Here is a 25,575-nt window from a genome sequence, read left to right as displayed (position 1 = left end):
CTCCTTTTGAAAATGAACACAATGAGAGCTCCAATTCATCCAAGATTCAATCTTCTAATCAAGCCTTCTACTAAATTATAGAGTGCAGAGCCAACAAAACTTTTATAGTGAAATATGATAGCATTTGATTGAATATTTACTCCAGCAGCCTTTCTGCTTCTTTGGGTATCTGGTTGATTTTTCTACTTCACACATTGACATTTTAGACGGCATTAATCAAGAATATTTCTATGCTGAATAGCTTGTTACCCCATTTAATAATTTTTCAAAGTAATTACTCCAAACATTCAGAATATCCTTATCTTCACTGTTTGATATAATTTTTTTATGAACTTTGAATTGCTATGTCTTACTCTTTCCTCTATTTCTAAGCTTTTCCTAATAGAGTCTAAACCATTTTGATGCTTTAATGGAATCCACCACAATGGAGTTATTTTATCATTGCACACTTCATCATATACTTCATTGGCTGTGTCAATCAATGCTTTCTTCAATGTTACCACCAAGACAGTATATATTTTTTAAACTTTTTCTTCATTTTTTTAAACCATTAATAATCACAGCTATGAATCACAATTGTTCCGAATCAGTTGTTCAACTGCGATTCTTTTCAGAGTCAGCATGCATTATTTTCAATGGGATACTCATTTTAATCCTACTCACCATTAAGTGATGTTCACGCTCTATTTCAAATTCATTCCAAATAGTCAAAAATCTAAAATATTTTAAGCTAATCAAAAAGGCATTATCAACAATAATCTATGAGACATATGCAAACGTGTGTGTTCTCTCCATGTGAAGATGTGTACTTTTTTTTTTTTTTATCTTGAAACATCGTAGTAGTAAATGACTAGCCCACGTAAAAGTTGACTCTTTAACAAGAACCAACTTTTCCTTTATGAGCTTCCCTCTTTAATTACTCAAAAAATTCCTCTAGTTCTACCATATTACAACCTCCTATGGGATCCCTAGCCACAAATAATTCAATTTCCCGTTGAATTCTTGAACTGAAAGAGACCTACTTGAAACCGAGCCACATTTAAAAAGTTTAGTTTCATGTTATGTTGAACAGTGCTTCCACTTTTCCTTGATCCCCACGGTTTGAAAAAATATTATTTAAAAGAATTATTAAATTTGTATAAAAAAACTTACTTTATCAAAAAAAAAAAAACATTTCTATTTATGCATCAGTTCTTAGTAACACCTATTACATAAAATATACTTATGTTATATTTTACAGATTATACTATAGTCAGCCCACCAAGTCAGAGGAATAGTACGAGAGGGGCTGAAAAGTTCTGTAAACACTCAATTGAGGTTCTACCTCAATTCTTTCATGATTATTACAACTTTTTGGCCAGGTTTCAGGTTTGCACCCAATTGCAGCATGGATTTAGGTGGTAGATCTCTAAGAGTAGTTTCTGGATTTTTTTTAATCCACAGCTTGATGGTAAGAGAGCACTACACATATTGCCAACCGGCCTGGTTGGCCAAGTGGTTAGTGTATCTGTCCTCCAACCAACAGGCCATGTGTTTGAATCTTGCCATGGGCATGGATATTTGTAACTGTCATTAGTGGGAGATGAATTTCATTGCCTGGTGCAAGACCACCATTCCACTTACTGGAGGTCTGAAGTTCCATGTTTGGTCTCTAAAGCAGAGTTTCTGGACTGCTAAAAATTTTTTTTAAATTAGAAAAAATATATAAAATTGATTAAAAAAAGAAAAAAAATTCTTATCCTGCCCACAGTACAAGTATACTATAGGTTTAGTAATAACCTTTTGTAGATAGGAACCGCAAATAAAAAAAAAAACTGAAAATCTGATTTGACACGACCTTGAGGGGAAAAAAATGGGAAGGGGAATCATTTGACAACTCTGAGTACTGTAAATCTATCAAACTATCATTCTTGCAAAATCAGAGATATCAGCAATCACAAAAAATCAGCTGGTGTAATGCATATTTGGTCATATATACACATTGTGATTTTTCAGTCTTGAATTTAAGAATCATTGATGAACATCAATTTTCTCACTATAACTTGAAAAATTATAATAATCAAGTGGATATTAGATCCAGCATTATTTCAAATGCCGAATGTAGAAACTGAAAGTTTCATAAAAGAGCTTATGGGAATACGAAATGATGCTGGATCTAATATCCACTTGATTCTTATAATTTTTGCATTGCTGAAATGAAGCCTTTTGGCTCTTTATATTAGTAAATACTTTTACGCATCGACCAAGAGTTCGCTTACAATAAATACACCTCTCCGGCGTTTCAAGTCCTTAGTTTTGCAAGAGAGTTTTTGCTCTCTTAAGATTTCTGCCTAGTCTCTGGGGATGAACCATTAAGTTCAAAACAACTGTCAGGACAATGAAAGCTTATCAAAATGGACCAAATTAGAAAGCACTATATGGACGCCTAGACATTCGTGCTCTTTAAGATGGTCCGTGCTAGAGCGACTAGTGAATGTTGGCGGGCGTATTCCGGTAAGCTCTCTGGTCAACTTATTTTTTTATGAAACTTTCATAATTTCTACATTCGGCTTTGAAATAATGCTGGATCTAATATCCACTTGATTTTTATAATTTTTGTATCGCTGAAATGAAGCCTTTTGGTTCCTTTTTTAATGAAATTTGGTGATTTAGGACTTCTATTAAAATTTACCTAGTCATTTTGATTTCAGTTTCAACAGGAACATTTTTATGAAAATACTGAGTAAAACAAAACTGTCTAACCACTTACCTGTTAATGGTCTCACTACAAAAGAATACAATTACAAAACATTTTGATTGTCTGCATATCATTTTCTTACTTGTCTTGCAGTGAAGTCATTTTTATGTGATCTCATAGAAAACAAAAATTTAAGGGACCACAACATGACCCATTGCCATCAAGAAATGTAGATCTAAAGCATATCATAGACTTAAAGAAACTCTCAATTATCCAAATATAGCAGGAGAACAATTTGCCAGTCAGATAACTGACAGATTTGACAAACTGAATGCCTAATTATATTGTGGTACACCAGAAGTCAACTGACACACACTAACCTATTCTGGAGTTAATTACAGATTGGATAACTGGGAAATCACAATTTCTCTAAGTATATGTACATATACTTACAGAAGTTAAGTATATATATATATATATATATATATACACACACACACACACACACACACACAGAGAGACAGAGAGAGAGAGAGATGTATATTTACATCGATAGGACTCAAAGTGTTAATGATACCACCACTTCATACATTTATCAAACGGATTAACCTGACTGAGACTGTCCTACATTCTCACTGCATACGAATTACACTCGAATTTTTCATACTATAAAGCAACACTGCACTTTGTTGTTGTTGAAATGTCATCATCCCCACCATTGCCAAAATGGTGGGGATGATGACTAGTGCTGGCATAGGTGTAGATCAAGGTTTCCCAAATTATGTTCCGCAGAAAGCAAATACGCGTTCCGTGATGTCAGTGACCAAACCGTGTATTTTTAAACATGGAAGAAATTCGGGAAAGCGAATACCGCTCTTTATGACCATAAAAATTGCCTGCAAGCTGATTACAACAATGGGTGGCGTATCCTCTGTTCTCAAAACTGAACGAAATAAAATCTGTTTTGCAAATGTCAGTGACCAAGCCGCATATTTTTAAACATGGAAATATTCATGAATTATCATTAATTTTCACACATCGAAATCTTTCAATGTTCATGAAAGGGAATACCGCTTTTTATGACCAGTCATAAAAATTGCCTGCAAGCTGATTACAACAATGGGCAGTGTATCCTCTGTTCTCAAACCTGAACGAAATAACATCTATGTTGCAAATGTTAGTGACCAATCAGCAAGGAAGTATTAAGAAAATTTTTCCACTGAAATTGAATATCAAGATAGTCTGTATCTGTTCTCAAATCTAGTAATACTGAATACTTTCTTCGCAAGTTTGCCTTGTAGGGTGAAAGTACTTGTTTCAAAACCATAGTGTCATGATTTTTTAAAAGTAATAGGCCTACAGATTTAAATTTTAATATGAATAAGAGACAAGGGACTTTGTTTAATTTTGGTGTTAAAAGAAATCTCTTATTGAAGGTGTTTGTGACGCAACAGATAGTGATTCATCCACCTTCAGCCTACAAAGTGATCTCCAGAATGTACAGGAGGGGAAAAATACCAGCACACAGGAGAAAAGTCTGCATTCACTTGTAAGTACTTATAATAATAGTATAAAGTTTTGGATATCAGAATGGGATATGTCAATGAAAATCAGCACAAATTAATTTAATGATGTTGGCCTGAGGAAACTACAACATGCTACAAGATTTCATTAGTCCAGTGATTCATAAATAATTTTATATTTGTCAGCATGTCACACCATATACATAAGTGTACTAATACTCTTTATGATGATGCCATAATTATCAATACATTACAAAATAACCAAGGTGTTCCATGAAAATTTCAGGATTTGTGAAGTGTTCCATCATAGGAAAAATGTGGGAAATGCTGGTGTAGATGATGGTGGGTGGTAGTTGCGGTTCGTTGTAGTTGGTGGAGACAGAGCTGTAAAGTAGGTACCCTCCTTCGATGAGTCCTTTGACTCCCTGGAGGTGTCATGTAATAATAATTAATGGGTTGAATGAATGAGGGAGAAAAGAGATCACAGTTGTGACCAATTAAAACAGATCATTCACTTGAAAATTTTAGATTTACCATGTCCTTCACACTAGGTTCATTCAGTTTCAGTGGTATACAAATTATGTTCTATCTCTATGAATAAAGAAGATATTTTAACAGATCTTTCCTCATCACTTCAAATTGGGTAAAAATTCAGTGCATTCAGAGCCTGTAAGTGAAATAACATTTGGGTTTCTGTTTTTCTTCAATTGCAAAAAGTGGATTCTAACTAGTCAATGCCACCATAACATAATAGGTTTCAGTGGGCGATCTAAATACTTTGAATCCGATATTCATTTCAATAGGCATCACTAACAAATAACTTATTTCTAGAACAGTTATATGGACTTTAACATTATTTGTAATATGTATGTTTTTGTGATTTTTATGATAAGTATATGATTAAAATATTTTCCAGGTATTCTCATAATTTTCTTTCCAATTGTCTTTATATGCGTTGTTAATTCCGTAAACTAATTACCAGTCAAGAAGGGATCTTACCTGATTTCCTTAATACTACAGCTACTAATATCCTCCTGTGGTACTTTGAATCTTCCTCTGAATAAACAACTAGCTCACCATCCCACCTTCTGGAATGATCTCCACTCTATGATTGCTGTAATTCTCAGACAATGCCAAGAGTATCCACCTGTAGCTTGGACAATTCACATGCTTATGTAAAGTTCATCTCTAAAGATTAATCCCATATCTTCTACAGCCCTCAATCACAGCAATAATGACTTATATCAGACACTAATATACTTATCAAACAAAACTCTCTTCTAAGTTCAGAATGCTACTGATTAGTTTGTGACCAAATAATGACCAATGTAGCACAAGATTCATTATAATGAATAATCATATTAAATTTTTGGAGTGAAGTAAGTGCAAGAAGCAGTTGTACAAATTACAATTGCCTTTAAATATCTCAGTTACTTAGAAATAGCTTAAAAAACATCATACCTAGGCCATTACATTTTTAATGTTTAATGATGGTGATGAATCAGAAGTAAGAAGAAGAAACAGATAGGGGATAAAGTCAAGTGACAGAAGACAATTTTGCAGTTTTATTATAAATTGGCATACAATGCAAGTCAGAAAATTACCGAGAAGTTAATATTTTATAGGACAATTAAATTTAAAGTTAAGCAAAAACTACACTTTGCACTTCAATGCTCCCTATAAGCTGTGTGCAAGCATGACTGCACAGTGGCCACTGTCCAAGGCTCAGTCTCTTTCTGTCAAAGAAGGCACACTAATGAAGTGTTAAAGTATTAATGCAACAGTATGTGAGTTTTTTAAAAAAATTGTAGGTTTGTCCTTGCCAAAATGTCAGCACCTACAGAGCAATATATGCACACATATTTTATGTTAATTATATCGTTCATTTGAATAAAAATGTTACTTTTCAGTGCTTTTTTTTTTAAAAAACTGGGGAGGGACTTACAAAATGTAAAGTGCCTTACTTTTTTTTTCAACCCCCCCCCCTCCGGATAAATCAAGGGTTGCATCGATTGAGGGGGAGATGATTTATGAATGGGGGAGGGATGACCAATCCAGTTGCTGCTCAAAAGACATAACTTATGCATTCTCTTCCCTGGTTTAAAGGAAATGCTGACTTAATTTAAAAATAATGTGGATTTGGGCTTATTTTATCAGACTCATGGTTCACACCCTATACTAATAATATACAAGCAGAGATAACCACATACTCACCAGCTGGGGCTGCACCAACAGGTGCTGCAGGTACACCTCTTCCTGCTGCACGGCCAATACCAGGTCCAGGAGCAGCACCAGGAATTGGAACACGTGGAAGACCTTCCTAAGAAAATTTAAACTTTTAATAGACAGTTTTTAAGCATTAGTAAGTCTACACATACTAGAAAAACAGCTCAATAAACACTAATTAGTAATACATTTTTAATATCCTACTATATTAATCTTCTTAAAAATAATGCAACAATAAATTATGAAAATTATCTGAAATTGCTTATACATAACTAGTTAAATGCCCCCCCCCCCCCCTCATTACCACCTAAAAAATCTTACCTCAGTAGGTGGAGGTCCTTCAACAGTCAGGGAAACAATATTTTCTCCTCTTAGGAGGACCAATCCAAGAACACGTTTTTCTTCTCTTTCGCTCTCTTTACTACGTTTTGGCTTAACTTTTCTAAATTCTTCACAGTCTCCTAATATCAAGTTCATGTGTTTGTCAAATGCTTTGAATGTACCAATAAATGTTCTGCTATCCTGAAGAATAACTCTCATCCTATAATTTATATGCTGCAGCATTTTATTGTTTTTGCTTATCGTCTGGAATAGAATACATGAAACACGTGTATTTATAATTATTTATACAAGCATTCAAGTATTGCAAAATAATAATAAACTATAATATTTTAATTTGAAAGCACAGGCACACGAACAGTGTGTGTTTGTTAGAAGAATTTACAATTTATTATTTTTTTCTAAGCATATTGTAGACTTTCAGTGGTGTAGAGCAGTGCTTCCCAACCTTTTTCACGTCATGGCACACCTCACAAGCATAAATAATTTCACAACACACTATGAAGGAACATTTTTCTATTAAGATGATTAATTTCTTCTATATCATACAGGGATTCAATTAATAAGATCTTTCTTTCAAATATTTTTGCATTATAATGCATAAACATTCCGGCTAGACATTCGTTTCAGATAAGTCTTCTTATGCAGTCATAAGCACGAAATAAATGAAACGAATGGAATGAAAATACCTAATCCATACATCCTCAGTGATGATATTTGAGTTTTTATATTGCATCTATGAAAAATTGTCAGATTTGACTGAGTGAAACTGTGATTAAAATTTTAGAACACTTATTTTATAAAATTATGACAAAAAATACAAAAGTAAAATTGATTATACACAAAAGAATTACTGACTATGTATAAATATGCTAATAAGAATAATAATTTAATGACAAAATAAACAGTTTAAGTATTAATATAAATATCTACAATATTCTTTTGCCACAGTTAATACATATATTTCCTTCTTATTTCAGTGAGATACTTGGGCTTGTTTCTGTGAACACAACTTTTTTTTATATCTGGGTCTATGGTCGAAAGAGCTAGACGCAATTCATGATCAAGACTCTTCAATGATGATCTCTTTAAATTCTTGATAGTGAGCATAGAAGAAAAACTTTGTTCAATTTTAGCTTCAGCTGAAATGAATGTTATAGATTGATGGTAACAGGAAAAGGAGTCTTTGTCAGCAAATAATAACAATTCGACTTGAATGCAGTTCATACAAAAATGATACGCTCTTGAAACACTCGACTGGTACTCTCACAACACAACAGACGAGTTGGAACTGAAGCAGAATAATGACCTTCTGAGTCGTAGATGCAAAATGTGAGGGAGGGAGTAATGGGAGGAATAGCGCCTATGACATTCTGGGAGGTCGCCTTCACACGTGCATAGCTAGAAAAGAGCAATAAAGCGAAAAGAGAACCACTTGGCAGCCTAGCCCTCTGGTACTGTCGCCCCAATCAGGACTTTGCAGTTAAATTTTTCGCAGTACACTTCCAGTCCTTTCGCAGCACACCAGTGTTCCGCGACACGTCGGTTGGGAAGCACTGGTGTAGAGGGTGAAATCTACATCTGCAAATTAATATTTTTTGTTTCAAAAATGCTTTTTTCAAAAAGACATAGTATAATATGCCATGTCTTTTTGAATATGATATAACAAGATATTTTCAATTTGAATTTTTTTTTTTTTAATTTCTTTTTCAGTTCTATTCAGATTGAACTTTCTGAATTTGACTACATATGAATTAAGTCCACATTCAATCTGTACATATAGGAGATGCTGAACAAATAATTAACAATTAGAAGAATGAACAATTATGATGCCACACTTAAATAGAAAAGAAATATACTGTGCATCTTAGCAATTCAATCAATCTTTTGATATGAAAACAGATGTGTAATATAATACAATTCTAATTAGATATTCATCAAAACTGTCCAGTGGGCACATTCCCTTTCCCTCCTCAGTGACCTCCAATTCACAATTTTCACCCCTCCCCTTAAATCCATATCTACTGATATATAGATCTTTGTTTCAAAACAGCTGAATGCTGCATAACCTTGACTTGCATTTGAAATAAAATGCAGACTGGTCTGTGGTTCACAAATAACACAACGAGCACACTATTTTATATATTTTTTTTTATTTGTTTGTTTTTGGAATTCCAACAGATTTCTCTCTCACCACCTCATATAATTCATAATAGTTATAATCATCATCAAAGCCCTTTTTATAACCATTTATGGTTACAGCCACCCCCCCCATCCAAAATGTTTCCATCTTTCTCAGTTGAAGGCTTCCTTGTGCCAGCATTCTCCAGCCATCTCCACCAAATCATCCTCCCATCATCTCTCTCTGGTCATCCTGGCATTAGTCTTCCTTCATATGGATGTCACTGGGTAATTGTTTTTGTACAACTATCAATTTTCATCCATGAAGTATGTCCTACCCACCTCCATTGCCGTTTTAAAATCTCTTCTCCTTCATCCAACATTTTTGTTTCTTTATGTAATGTCATTCCTTATTTTGTCTTGCAGTCTGATGTTTAGCATGGCTCTCCCTATTCTATGCTGTTCATAGAATAGGGAGAGACATTCTGTCCAGTATTTTTTGGTTATTAGCCACATCTCTGATCCATAAGTTATAACTGGGATTACACTAGTTGAAAAGTTTGCCTCTATTTTCTGGTTTTATTTTGCTGCCTAAGAGTCTTTTCAGTTTGCCAAAAGCCTAGCTAAATTCTTCTCTTTATATCTTCATGAATACTTCTAATATAAAAGTTCTTCCTGGGTATATGTATTCTTGTACTTGCTATTATTATACTGTATTATTTGCTCTATTATCAAGTTTCCTTAAATATTTGTCATTATTTTAGTTTTTTCATAGTTTAATATAATCCTATTTTTTTAGAGAAAGATGTTGGAACTTTTTTTCCCACTTGGTTAGACTATAATAAATTTAGTTTAATCCTTTATCCAAGTGTAAGCAAACAAAGTTTGCGCCTGAAGTATCTTCAGGACTAAGGCAACTCGTGGTAAAGGTGGACCAAGCTCTAATCACTCCTTGTCTTAGTATCTCCCCTATGCAAAGCACATCTCCGCAAGGAGATGTATAATGCTATGCATTAAGGGAAGGGCCACTACTAAGAGTGGTTTCAACGTTTATTGAGGTCTCGTCAGTGGGTCTGGCTCCCACTGAAGAGACTAATAAGGTGATAAGGTGAGACACCTTTTGGCAACTCATATAGGTAAATATGACTTCTCCATTGCTTCTGTATCACCATTTCTGGGTCTGGCTCTCACTGACGAGACCTCAATAAAGGTCGAAACCGGTCTAGGTAGCGGCCCTTCCCTTAATGCATAGCATTATACATGTCCACAAGGAGATGTGTTTTGCAATATGGGAGATACTAAGACAAGGAGTGATTAGAGTTTGGTCCACCTTTACCATGAGTTGCCTCAGTCCTGAAGATACTTCAGGCGCAAACTTTGCTTACACTTGGATAAAGGATTAAACTAAATTTATTATATATAATCATGCTTTGATACCGTATTTAATTCATTTCTTCTAGCTCTCTTTTGTTGTATGCTATTACTATAATATCATCAGCATATGATAAATGATTTAGTTTTTCACCACTGATGTTGATCCCTTTTGTCTCTCTCCCGTCTAGTTTACTTATGGCCTATTCTAAATACTGCATCATTGAATAATTTGGGTGAGATAGTATCTCCTTGGAATACTCCTTTATTTATTTGGAATGGCTGCTTTGTTCATATATAAGGATACGAGGAGTTGCTTTTTCATATATTTTGTTTATTAGCTATATATAATTTTGGCTTATTCCATATTTCTTTATTGCTATTATGATTGCTTGTTTTTCAAATAAATCAAATGCTTTCTTGTTGGTTGATTGTCAGCAGGTCAATTGTGTTAAAAACTTTTCTGAATCCAGCTTAGTTTCATTAAGCTGAGCTTTGTGCAATGACCTGGTGATTCTGCTTATTTTTATAAAATAATTTATATACTTGTGACAGAAAGTTCATAGTTCTGTAATTTACTATCTTTTTTATTAAATAGATTTTTTAGTTCTGTTATATCATATTATTTATTTTCGATTGTGTGTTGCAGAAATAATTAAGAACATTAGACAAACTAGTATTACCCATGTTGCTTGCCAAGCAACTTTGCATTTAGGGGAGAATTGTCATTTTGTTGGCAGTGACTCATGAAAGAACTAAGAGGTATACTGAAACCTTACAAAAGACTTGGTGCTGACATGTTAATTGATTCATAACTTGAATTTTAATAAATCTACAATTTTGATTTGCAAACTTGGTTAACTCAATTTCAGTTTCCATCTGATTATTATTAGCAAGTGAAACAGTTTATGTAGTAAATGACTAGACTAAGTATAGTGTGTGTGTGTGCATGCTAAAATGAACATGTTCAGTTCCTGTACAAGGATGAACAGCAAATAGTTCCATACTCGTTTCATTATCAAGGATCATTGCACTACTGACGGCAAGATACTAATGAAAGTAGCATGTACAGGTTACCCTCATATAACGTGGTCTACAAATTGTAGTAACCCTTGTTCAACGCGGTACTTATACAACGCAGTTTCGATAAAAATACAATGTGTAGACATTGTAATAACCCTTTATCTTTTCATATATTGTTCACGTGCGACTTAAAAATGAAATTTTATCTTCGCTAAATTTGTGTCTGCCCATATCGCGCATGTAGTTATAAGTAGCGAATTTATATTAGGGGAAAATACCCTTCAGCACGAATGTACGTCAATTATTAACTGTATAAAGTGCTTATTGTTGAAAACTGTCTTCATTTTCTGCCAGGAAAGCGCATTAAAAATCATAAGTGTGTTAATCTCAAGCTAAGCGCTTTATTTTCTGGTGAGTTACATACATAATTAATATGTAATGTAACTCATTATTTTTTTTTTTATGTAAAAAAATATTTTTATAGTAATGGCCACAAACTGCAACCAAAGGGTAAAATCAACATTAAAAAGAAAATTTATTTCTCTCCAAGAAAAAATTAAAATCTTAGAATCGGTTAAAAAATGGAGAAAAACCAAGAGCTGTTACAAGAACTTTGAATTTAAACGAATCAACAATTCGAACAAACAAAATGAACATAAAATCCAAGGAAGTGTTCATTGCTAGGTCAATGGTAAGTGCAAAGCATGTTGCTCGTGTACGCAATATTCTAATGGGAAAAATAGAGACATCTCTAATGATTTCAATAGAAGATTGTAGTCGAAAGAAAATTCCTTTGGATGGAAATCTTATTAAACAAAAAGCTCTCACAGTTTATAAACATTTATGATGCAGACCAGGTGTTTAGTGCAGATGAGTCCAGGTTATATTGGAAAAAAAAAAACGCACCTATATTTCGAAAAATGAAAGTCAACTCCTGGATTCAAAGTTTCTAAAGATAGAATTACTCTATTGTTTTGTAGTAATGCATCAGGTGATTACATGACAAAACCAATGTTTATTAACCAATCCTCATGCTACGAAAGATTAAAATATGCACTTTATTTTTATTTCGCCTAAAACATTTATGCATTATGTGTAATGAAGTTTATGTACAATTTGTAAATTTATAATTTTATACTATGTATTTGTTTCATAATCTATATATTTTCATAACTTGCATGAATTACCTGAATTAAATAAAAATATTTTTTTGTTGGATATGGCATTGTTGTTTATATAATTTAAAAAAAAAAAAAAAAAAAAAAGATTTTGGAACATAAACCTACTTTTTCTATGTGATCTGAGTCTCGCACAACACGATTTATATAATGCGCCATTTCTATAGAACCTAACATCTGTGTTATACGAGGGTTACCTGTAATTTGTTTGTGCAAAATTACTGGTACAAGTTACTGGCTTAATAGAACTTTAGTTCTTTTTGAGATTTCCCTCATACCAACAACTTAAATAGCTTTTAAGAGATTTAAAAATACTTGCACGTCTTAAACACTTCTCTTAATAAAGAATTTCATCTGTAATGCTTTCCAAATTGGCTGGATATGTCAATTGCATTGCCATTAAGCATGTCTTAATTTGCATGTGACTGCAAAAGAATTGACAGGTAACAAGATTGATTTGGAGGAAAATTGTAGATAGGAAGTTAGTAATGATGCAAGTTTTTCATGTAGTACTATAATATCCTGTACACTCCTTGAGGGTACATATCAGGCATTTGATGATGACGACGAGCGATTTAAAGCACATATTTTTGTAAATGAAATGTGTAGAGGGAGTGTGAAGTTTTCTCTGTCAGATGCAAAAATCACATCTAAAAAGATACATGTATTTTATATCATCTCAATCCAAGAATGAGGCTTGATACATTTAAGGAATTGATAAACGAGCAGAAATCATACAAATAGGATAGTTGTCTTTGGCCATAGTTCTAACATTTGAAGAGATTACATAAAATGACCGCAAAATATTTGCATCTTAGGATTAATGTCATCATCATGAACCATGGGCTCGCTGCCCGTTGGTGTCCGATGCCTCCATTATCTTCTTCCACCTTTCTTTGTCTAGTGCAGTGTCACAGTTTCTGTACACCCATTCCACACCAGTCCTTTATATTGTCTATCCATTCTCTGTATATAGTCTACCTCTTCTGTTTAAACCATCCAAAATACCAAACATAAATGTCTTTATCTTCCGGTCCTCACTCATTCTACAGATGAGTCCAAATAAGTGCAGCTTCCGTTTCATAATCTTCTGCATTAGATTCTCTTTTGGTTGTATCTTCCGAAAGAGCTCTTTATTTGTGAATTTCTATACCCATAGAATCTTCCTGTAACAAGTTCTTTCAAATGCCAAAATTCTTTTTCTTCATTCCTTATTTATTACCCATGTTTCAGATCCATACAGTACACCGCTAAAGATGCACGTTTCCAGTAGTTTTAGTTTTGTTTGCAGGCTGATCACTTTACTTTTCCAGATGTTATCCATGGCCTTCAGATTTGTTCTTCCCTTTGCAATCCTGATCTTTATTTCTTTTTTACAGTCTAAATCATGTCATTTTACTTCCCAAATATGAATTGTTCTACATTTTCTATATCAATTCCATCCACTTGTATCTTTTGTTTCATGTTCTTCTCACTAAATACCATTCTCTTTGATTTTTCCAAGTTCATAACAAGTCCAAATCTCTTCCCTTCCTCATTTAACAGTTTCAGTGTTTTTTGTAGTTCTCTTTCGTCTTCTTCAATAATAACAATGTCATCTGCAAATCTCAGATTGTTAATTCTCATTAAGTGTATAGATATTCCTTTTGCATCTTCCTTCAGTTTGTTCATTGCTCTTTCTAAATGTACGATAAAAATTCTTGGTGATAATGGGTCCCCCTGTCTAGTACCTCTGCTTGTTCTAAACCATTTCCCCAAATCATCACCTATTCTAACTGCTGCAACTGCATTCTGATAAGCATCTTTTAATATAGCTACTAGTTTTTTTTTTTTTTTTTTATCAATTCCATGGGATTCCAGAACTGCTAATGTCACTTTCTGGTCAATACTGTCAAATGCTTTCTGAAAATCAACAAAGCAAGTACAGTCATACCCCGACTTACGCGAATCCGGAGTTACGCGGTTTCTTATATGTACATATTCCCGTCCCACTTCACGCCTCACCGCTAGTCATATCTTTCAGGCGCCGGCCGCATTCACCAGTGTCGCACATGCTGTGAACAAGCACTGACGTGGTTCGAGCGGTCTCCATTCACACACCTTGCAATTGTTTAATGTTATGTTCTTGATAAAAATTTTATCACATAAAAAATAATAAAGTCGTCCAAAAGAAGCAAGTCCGATTCTTCTACAGCTAGCAAGAAAAGAAAAACATTGACTTTGGAAACAAAACTTAACATTATTAAGGATTTTGAAGGCGGAATGAAAATTTGTGAGCTAGCAAAGAAGTTCGATCAACAGGAATCCACAGTAAAAACAATCATAAAAGAAAGGTTTACACATTTTGGAGGATATACATTCTAACGAGGAACGAATTGTAGCCACAAGGCAAAGAATAAAAAAAATCATTAACTTGCTATGAAGAAATTTTGCTTGACAAGTAAAAGACATTATGCCGTCAGACGAATCTATCAGATTTTATGAAACCATCGACATCGATGTAACATTCTTTTTTTTTATGTACGAAAAACTACAATTATGATTATATTTCTTAAAAAATATAGGTGTTTTTGTAAACCTTTGATCCCAATTGTATGTTTGCATATATAAATTACATGCAAAATTATACCCAGAGTTACGCGAAATCGACTTACACACTTTGTTGGTCCCACCTACCGCGTAACTTTGGGGTTTTACTGTATATATGTTTTTGTTTTTTCTCCTAGCTTTCTCTGCTATTAACCTCATTGTCAAAATCTGTTGAATTGTAGTTCTATCCTTCCTAAATCTTGCTTGCTCATCTGCAAGGTATGCTTCCAATTGTGTTCTCAATCTTTCAGTCAAATATCATCATCACTTTACCAAGGTGACTTGTCAAAGGCAATTGTATTGTTCTATAATTTTTACATTCTAGCTTATTTCCTTTCTTGTATAATGTCACTAATATTGATTTCACCCACTCCTCTGGCATTTTCCCTTCTTTCCATACCATATTACATAGTTGGTGCATTTCTGTAACCATACTTTCACCACCATATTTAATTATTTCTACAGGGATGTTATCGTTACCAGGACTCTTGTGTTTTAGTCATCCTATTGCTTTTTCTACCTCTTCTCTTAAAATGTCTATATCATGCTCATTACCTGGTGGTGATATCTGCTTCAATTCTTCAGTCAGTTTCCCCATGCTATCTAAATCTAGTTTTTCTTCATATACAATTGTACTTCTGTACAATTTTTTTTATATTTTTTTTATTCATCAATACTTTCCCTTTTTCATCTTTAACTTTGGTCTGTTTTGGTTGCTACTTCAACCAAATGGTTCTGATCATTTTGTATACCTCCCTTGTTTTATGCTCTCCATAGTACTGTTCCATATTGTTGCATTGGGCTTCTAACCATGTCATCTTATCCATTCCAACTGCTTTTTTCACCTCACTACACTTTCTTCTATATTGCTCCTCTATTTGTTCTACTGTATCCCCTTCTTATCTTCAACATTCTTTTCTCCTGTACTAACTTCAGTGTTTCTTGTCTAATCCATTTCTTCTTGATCTTTTCTTCTGGTACTGTTTTTTTTAACTGCATCTTCTATCACTTTCATTACTCTTTTCACTCTTAGATTCGAGATTTTTCTTTCTCCACACTTTTAAGTTTCTCTTCTAACACTGTTCTGTACCTTCTTCCTATTTCTGCTTCACTTATTCTTGCTGTATCTCTTCTATTCTGATGTTGTGGTTTATATTTCTTTTTTAATTTCAACTTGATGTTTGCAATCACTAAACTATGGTCCGAGTTTATATCTGCTCCTTGAAAAGTTCGACACTGCTGTACTGATGTTATCCATCTTCTTTTAATCGTAATCATATCAATCATGCTCTTGGTTTTCCATCATTTGATTGCCACGTCCATTTTCTACACTCCTTTTTTGAAATCTTGTGTTACAGATCATCATCTCGTGGTCCACAGCAAATTCTAACAATTTTTCACCTCGTTCATTTCTTTCTCTGAAAAACCATATTTTCCCATGACTCTTTCCCAACCATCATTACCTATTCCAACTTTGGCATTCCAATCTCCTTCAATAATTAGCACATCTTGCTTTGGTATTGTTTCTATTGTCTCTGTCAGATCTTTGTAAAACAAGTCAATATCCTCATCTGTGCTGTCAGATGTGGGTGCATATATCTGGACTACTGATATGTTAAATAGTTTTGCCTGAAATCTTGCTACTATGATTCATTCATTGACTGGTTTGTGGCCTAACAGTGCCTCTCAAGGTCTTTTGTTAAGAAGGAAGCCAACTCCTGCTTCATGTCCTGACCATATTACTTCGCATCTCTCCAGATGACATCCATTGCATTTCCGCTAATCCTAGTATATCACACCGATCTCTCTTCATTTCCTCACGAAGTAATTCTAATTTTCCTGACATCCAGAGTGTCTGCACATTCCTACTGATAACAGTTCTGTTAGTTTCAGTTTCCTTTTGGTATCCCATTTTTCGATCCAACCCCGATCGCTCAATAGGTATCACGGGCCTTGTTGATCCGGGTGACGTCCGAGCCAGCATTTTTTGCCTGTTGATCCTATAGGCATCAGATAACAATCGTATTTTTTCTTTACAGTCAGAGCATCCACACTCATCTGACCGACCCTCCTCCTTTATCCAGGCTTGGGACTGCCATGAGACCACTAATGTGCTACTAGACCACTAAGGATTAATGTGCTTGAGTTTAATACTTAAGTTCTGAATGGTCTTTGAAACCACAAATTTAATGCAAAAATGAATTTTTACCATTCTTCTCACTTATTAGAATTGTCTAAATTTAAAGTAACTAACTCCTGAACAACCTATGGGGGTACACATCAGGAAATTGATGGTGTTCTTCTGTTAATATTTCTTCTGACATTTTACATATCTTTCTATGCTTGTTTTATTTCAAAATGTTTTCTGGAATACTTTTTTTTCTAATATTTTCAACAGTGTTATACAATTCTGAAAAATACCGTCTAGCCACTTTCTACTATTTTTTTTTTTTTTTATCTTTGATATCTTGTCCATTTTCATCTGCTAGTATTATTTCTTTTCCTATGGTAGTACACTTTGTAGTACATTCATATTTTTGTTGTTGTTTACTGTTTCTTGTATCATTATCTCTTCTTTTTATCTTCTTTAATATTTCTTCTGATTGTTTTATTTATGCAAGTTCTACTGTATTTCTTTTTCCTTCTCTGATTAGTTTTCTTAACTCCAAATTTTTTCTTCTCTGAAAGAATTTTATTTTTAACTTTTTTATTCTTTGCAATCTTATGTGTACTTTCTATAATGATTAGATAATGATTTTCCTGTATATTATCCATTTGTGGATTTTTATTTTCAATCATGTTATTTCAATTATAAAAAATTTTTGCAATTTCTTCTTGATATAATTTTTTTGTTGGCAACTAATTTCTCATTATTTATTTTTACATATTTTATTCCGTTTCCTCTTGTAATTTTTTTTTCTATTGTTATTTTCCCTCTATTCTGCGATCACTTCCTATGCCTATTTGATTGATGACAAACATCTTTAAATATTCTTATATGAGATGATAAAATATAATCTATTTCACTTTTTGTTTGTCCATTTGGACTAATCCATGTCTATTTTTGATTTGGTCTTTTCTTGTAAAATGTGTTGATAGCATTCAACTGGTTCCTTCACCGTGACATTTAACATCATATTTCCTCTTTCATTTCACTCTCCTATTCCATTTGTTCCTATACACTTTAAACTCATTTTTATTTTTTTTCTAGTCATGCATTAAAATCTCCCAACACTAATGTGTAAGATGTAGGATCCTGTGTCATAGAAATCTTCAACTTTATCTTCATAGCTGCAAGTTGGTGCATGTATATTTGTACCATTTTAATGGTTTTCTGTTCTGATGTTTGAACCATGATATATGCTATCCAATCTGCATATTCCTGCACCTTGTTAATTATAAACAGGACCATAGGTAATCCAGGATCCTAAATCTAATACAACAATTGTCATGTTAAATTAGGACATTATTTTTACTGTAACAAAACTATCTATATGAAAGAATGTTTCTCTGATGTTGTCTTAAATAGAATATAACTTTGATGTAGTTAATTTAATTTTATTTATTTATTGTAATTTTATTTCATTTTCACTAGAGGTCAGGCCAGTAGAATAACCACTGATCAAATTATTCTCTTCAGCATACTGTGTGAAATGTAATTTAGCTTGTGTGTGTATACTCCAGATCACAGTTGTATAGTCCATAATTTGTGCAAAATGAATGCTGATCACCATGTAACACTAAAGGAAAGAACTTGTTTTCCTCAGTGTCGATCAGCATTTTTTTCTCTAAAGATTCTTGTTTTAAAATCTCACTTTCTCCCTGCATTATGTACATGAGACAACAGTTTCAAAATGAAACTTGTCCGATTCTTTTCAAAATTTTCATACTTTTTTTTATTCTTCAATATGCATGTTTCTCCTACTTACTGCTCTAGACTAATTCAAATCCCCTGTATATCACACTACTCACATCCTGAACAACTGGAAGATGTTGCTATCACCAGTTATGTCCCTGATGGTGGCTGGGTCCATTAAAGAAATCATTTATATTCTTTACATACTTTTTTTTTTAGATAAATGTTACATAAAATAAACATAACTTCTGAGAGTTTACAACTATTCTTCCAGTCCTGGAAATAAGGCCTCGCACTGCATTGCAGACTACATGTGAAGATACTTCACGACTAGGTTACTTGAATATAGATAGAGGCTGTTGCCTTCCCATCAATCACCTCCATATTGGATGATACACAGTACATTCTTTTTGGAAGTCTATCGGTGCATTATGGGAAGGGTCACTATCCAGACTGATTTCAAACTTCATTGAGATTCCATCATATGGAGCTAGACAACAAAAGACCTCAATAACGGTTGAAACTGGCATAGCACATGTATTTGTATATACAAGAAGCTGAACTCTGAAAACAAACTTTGTTTACTTACACTTGGGAACAATTAGAACAAGAACATAATTTGTCTAATATCATTATTATTATGAGACCTCCAGGAAGTCAGGGACTCATTGAAGGAGGCCATGCCTGCATGCTGTCATACTTCTACTTGAATTCATTCACACTACCTACACTTGCAATCTCCAAAGCAAATTCATTCCAATGAGGTATCACTGTGAGAGAAAATTCTAGCTGTAACCCGCCCTTCATTGCATTTGTTTTCGACCTCCATGGATGAACTCTCATCCTATCCCCCACCTTCCACAAATTGAAAAATTCCATTTACTGGTATCCTGCATAACCCTTTCAGATGCTCTCAATCATATCACCCTCCCTTCTGCTGTTTGCGAGCATCAGTAGTCCAAAAATTCTCAACGGTTCTTCATAATCTGCATTCCACAATCCCAATATTCTCTTTAACACCACACTGCACTTTCTCAACTATCAGTATCATCACAGAAACCAGGAGAGTCCTACACACAGTAGCCCAATCAAGGTAGAATCATGGACTTACAAATGAGGCATAATGACTTCCTTATCCACACACATCATGATTTGTTTCAGCATTGCAATTATCTTGAGTTATAGTTGCAACCTTTGCAATATGGCCTTGATCTTCAATTCCTATCCATTAAAACTCCAAGTTCCCTAACCTAATCAAGTTTCTTTAGCATTATCCCACCAATATATGACAATGACTATCTAATTACACCAAAGGGCATGACTTTGCATTTACTAATATTGAACTGACAGCCATTTTCACATGCCACAATTCCAGCCTATTCAAATCATTCTGCAAGTACTGCACATCAGCCACATGCCTGATTACCCTGCCTATCTTTACATCATCAGAAAATAGCTGTCAAATCCTTCTCATTGAAGAATGAACAAAGCACTAATCCCTGTGATACACCACTGGTAATTAAATCTTGCAGACTCGCATCCCCCATATACCACTTTTTTGCTGTCAGTTGGCCATCCTCTTATCCACACTAATATTTTATAATTCAATTCCATATTCTCAAATTTATGCAAGTCTTCCATGCTGTATCATGTAAAAAGCCTTAGCAAAGCCAACAAGTATCAAGGTGCATCCATTGTCTAACTCAGCATTATAGTTGCTGAAACATGACCTACCCCTAAACCTATTTATTGAAAAGAACATATTCTCTGTCAGCACATTTCTGTACATAAATTTTTACTAAATTTTCCAAAATCTTTACTACTCCAGTAACACTACTAGATCAGGCATAACAGTATTAGCACCACTCTTGTGCAATGGGATTATCATATACTCTTTCTGGTCTTCTTGAATCTTCCATGTTCTGAAGTTCAAATTATAAAAGTCTGCTAAGAGTGTTCAGCCATCACAGCTGAACACTCTGAATGCAGTTGAATACTGCTGAATTCTTATTTTGTTTGTGCAATAGCTCTGATACTTAATTCACTTCGTAATGAAGCATAATGGGATTATCATATACTCTTTCTACTCTTCTTGAGCCAAGCAGCTGAAATGAGTCAAGCGGTTGAATGACAAGACTCGACAGAGTTAGAAGCTCTGCAATTCGGGAAACCCTCAATACTCAACCACTGCTTCTCCGTGTTGAGATATCACAGTTACATTGGTACAGGCACCTGGTCAGAATGCCACAAGAGAGAGGCTCTCCCAGCAGGCCCTCTTTGCCAAGCCAGAGGTTGGAAGGCCACATGGAAGGCCAAGGACTAACTGGATAGATTATATTCAAAACCTTGGGTGGACACATTTGGGAGTCCCACAAGAACACGAGCTTGGTGGCAGAGGATCATGACCATTGGAAGTTCCTTTTGCAGCTGCTGCCCCCACAACCCAATTAGGAAATGTGGACATTGAAGATGAATGAATGAAAAAAATGAATGAAAGCATAAACGCTTTCTACAATGCAGACCAGTAATTAATGTCATTACTTGCTATATTGATTAGCCAAAAGAATAGAACTACTTAAGCTAAGGGTTCAAATCCCACTTTTATTATTATTTGACACCTCCAAGGAGTCCTAAGACTCATTAAGGGAGGGCACTACTCTACAACTCTCCCTCTCCACCACTCAACCTCATCCACAAACTGCCTCATCTACTGTCCACCATCACCACTATTATTTTGAAAGACAATCACAAACATCCATGCTCACGGCGGGATTCGAACCCGCAGCCTTTTAGCTGGAGAGCGGATATGCTAACCACTCAGCCAACTAGGCCAGTAAGGTCTAGTTGGCCGAGTGGATATTTGGAAAAAAAGCTTGGTGTGGCAAAGTGCAAGGTCTGAAAGGCTCAAAAGTGTTCCATGCATAACTCTTGATTTGTAATCCGGTATCCCTGTCCACCGATAATATTAGATGTACAACAGACTACAGAGTTCTGCAGTGAAACTGATATAAAATAAAATAAAACAAAAAAGACATTTTTACGTTTAGTTGGAGAGAGATTATGTGATAGTGAGATAGTAAAAGAAAAGTTATTCAAATAGTGATGGTATGTAGTAACATCCGAGGCGCTACATATTAGTAACGCACCACAAACGCACATAACTAGGGTCGGCAATATCCCTAGACTCAGCACTGGTCATAAAACAAATACAAAGATCGGAGAAATAAGCAGTGGGCAGCATCAAGGAAAGAAAGAAAGAAACTTCATATTCTAAATTCAGGCTAATATAGCAATCTTTGTAATCATTGGCGACATTAAAAAATTCTAATGCATATAAATATCGATAATGAGAAATAACTAATAACAAACACGTACCATCTTGAAAGAGTGACGTTAATCAACCGAGATGAAAATAGATTACACTCAAAACAAACACCGGCACAACAACCACCACAAAATGGTTAATATATGGCGGTTAAACAGATGTCGCTGAAGATCGTCTGCAAACAATGCAGAATAAAATATAAAATAAAATAAAAGTGTTGCGCAATAATAATAATAATAATAATAATAATAATAATAATAATAATAACTGCCAAAGGAGTTAGATGAGTTTAAATAACAACTGTTTTTGCCGAATGTCGGCAATATTTTAACACTGCCAACGGTTCGAATTTAATGAATTTTAGTTCTAAACGTATATTTATTTCCACTTTAGATTTACTTTTTTTTTTCATGGAGTTGGGTAATTATTATTATTCGTGACGCGTCATTATTATTTTATATTTCATTTTTTTATTTTATTATATCATATGAACTTTCATTTCAGGAGGACACAATGTGAGTGTCACTCAACATTACACAATTGATGTCAACATCAACAGTACGTCATCTACACCTATTTCAAAGTACTTATGTCTACTACTACTACGTGCCATATCTGCCTGATACACTATCTGAGGGACAAAAACCAAAGTAGCGAATGAAAAATCTTCATCTCCGCTACTTTGTTTTTTCATCCCAGAGAATATCCTTTGATCGTTTTATCCTGCGATCGGCTAAATCACCCGACATTGAAAAGCAAATATAAAGATTCCGCTCTATCATACTCATATTACAATGGACAATAGAGAACTAAACAAATTGCACCGCAAAACTATTAAATATATGACTATGCATTATACATTACATCCACAAAGTGATGTCGACCGTCTATACCTACCAAGAAGAATAGGTGGACGGGTTGGATTTGAGCTATTGACAATAGCTCTGAATAAATGCGTCAAGCAATTACGCAAGAGTGCCTTCCAAAAGCAACAGGAAACAAATACGATTACAAAACGAACAGAAAAATAACCAATATGTGTATTAGAAAAATAAACCCATATCCAATTTCTTGGAGATACTGAGGAAAAGGTTTCCCATGAGCAAGACGTGAGAAAAGTTACAATATGGTTATATTAAAAAGGAAACAGAAGAATTTATTCTAGCAGCTCGTGCACAGGCATTACGAACTAATGCAATCAAAGCAAAAAAGTTTGAACATCAATAATAACAGCAAATGCATATTAGGCGATCAGAAAGACGAGACTGCAAAACATTTAATCAGTGCCTGCAGCAAGATAGCTAAAACTGAGTATAAATACCACCATGATCAAGTGGCCAAAATAATTCATTGGCATGTATGCAAAAAATATGATCTTCGTACTTTTGATAATTGGTGGCAGCATAAAATAGAGAGAGTATTGAAAAACGAAACAAAAAAATTCTCTGGAACTTTAGATTACAAACTGATCTGCATTTGGAACCCAATAGAACTGACACCACAATTATTGAAGTTAGACAAGTTTGGATTATTGAAGTTGCAGTACCCACCGATACAACATCAACAACAAGGAATTGGAAAAAGTCACTAAATAGCGAGATCTGGAAATCGAAGTTGTCCGGCTGTGGCTTAATCACAACAAAATTATCCCAATACTTATAAGCCTGTGTAGCTCAGCGGATGTGGCGTTTGCACACCGCCGCACTTGGCCGCACGAAGGAAGACTTGGTTTCGAGTCTAGTCGGCGACTAGAGGAAATTTTTCTAAGCCTTTATTCGACCGGTTCCCGAGTTAGTCGATCTCTGGCACGGGCAAGCAGGTTTTTCCTCCCGGAAACTCGGGTTTTTCGTCCTGTAAACTCAAGAAAATCGACCGTAGAACCCACATTATTTCAGACATTAAAAAATATATTGTGTTAGGGTTAGGGACCACGAGATGGCGGCACATTTGAGCCGTCTCTCTTCACTGCGTACCGCTTAATTAGTGATAGCCTTGGGCCATCTGTCTCTGATTGGGTACCAGTGGAGATTGAACTGCCCACTCAGTCTCCAAAAGTTAGATAGGGCTAAATGGCCTCGCCTACTCCCGTAAACGGGAATAAAAAGGCGTTAGCTGATTTTTTTTTTTTTTTTTTTTTTATACGTGCACTTAGTGCAATTTCAAAAAATTTCCATATATTTACTAGAATTAAACACCAACAAAGTGAGCACATATGATCTACGAAAAACGGCATGACTTGGAACACTCCATATTTTACAACGCTACCTGACAGATTATTCTTAGATTCTTGGGTAGAATCTAAATTGATCTGTATCAGTGGTACATCCAGAGGAAGTCCAAGGGGGGACCCCCCAAAAGAAAAAGGAAAAAACACTAGAATAATTTTTAAAAATCGTTTCCTAATTAAAATTCATTTTTTTAATTTACGTTGTGTCTTGTCTTCTATTTCTATACTGCTTATGAATTAGCGATCATTGTAGATGCTCAGTCATAAGTTACATGCCATGCATAGTGTGTAGTTCGCCCACCGATTAGGGTCCTTCGACAACTGTCTGCATGTCAGAAAAAGGAGAATCCATTCCGATAATAGGGTAATCAATCTGTCTTCTGGGATGTGTTTGTTTATTATTACAGGTCGGAAAATTTAGCTTTTCTTGTACGACCAGTGTAGTTTTTAAAGTGGTAACTATTTTGCTTCTATAACAGTTGGGAAAATGTACGTAGAGTATTAACAAAATTAAGAAAGGTATAGCATAAAACAAAAATTTAACTAAGTTCATTTTTAAGAAAGTTTTCTATAAAATAAAAATAATTATACAGAAAAACAGAATTTTTTTCAAATGAACTTAGATATTCTAAACTTACAGTTGAGAGAACTGAGACACTTTAATGTCCTAAACCGATTAATTATTTCGGACTTCTTGTGACTCTTTTAACAAACTCATGCAAAAAGGTTGGAAAAAAATACCATTATCAAATCCTTTTAATCTTCATAGTCATTTGAATCGGTGTCCGAATCGCCATCACTTTCGCTTAAACTGATCACCAAAGGTTCGCATAATTCTTCGATAATTCCGTCTCTTTCCCAATACATATTTTCCAATGAGGAGACATGAAAGCAATATTTTCACCATTTTTGAACTGTAATACTTTCAATCGCCTGTTCTGAAAGCTTAAAAAGTTTCGACGTGTCAATATCTCCAGTTACGTTGCGATGGCGAATGAAACTTTTCACTTCTGCCCAAACATACTCGATAGTATTAATAGCGCAATGATATGGTGGTAGCCTCAAAGCTAGAAATCCATGCTCTTTGAGCATCCTGTCGAATTTAAATAGTTTAGTTGAG

General features: G+C 34.4%; 1 protein-coding gene across 1 annotated transcript in view; it reads right to left on the bottom strand.

Moving 5' to 3' along the window:
- Positions 1-22,402, bottom strand: part of SmB (small ribonucleoprotein particle protein SmB) — a 46,716-nt gene extending 24,314 nt beyond the window's left edge. Inside the window, exons 1-3 of the mRNA XM_090397783.1 lie at positions 22,279-22,402; positions 6,748-7,011; positions 6,415-6,520 (exon numbers count right to left, since the gene is read on the bottom strand). Of these exons, the coding sequence (XP_090253909.1) occupies positions 6,415-6,520; positions 6,748-7,011; positions 22,279-22,281 (373 nt within the window). The 5' untranslated portion in view covers positions 22,282-22,402. The remainder of the gene's footprint in view (positions 1-6,414; positions 6,521-6,747; positions 7,012-22,278) is intronic.
- Positions 22,403-25,575: the final 3,173 nt, after the last annotated feature.

The sequence above is a fragment of the Typopeltis vanoorti genome, chromosome 9 (assembly GCF_054136105.1).
Source record: "Typopeltis vanoorti isolate ZY-2024b chromosome 9, IOZ_Tvanoo_1.0, whole genome shotgun sequence".
Lineage (NCBI taxonomy): Eukaryota > Metazoa > Arthropoda > Arachnida > Uropygi > Thelyphonidae > Typopeltis > Typopeltis vanoorti.
This window is presented reverse-complemented; position numbering and strand designations above follow the sequence as displayed.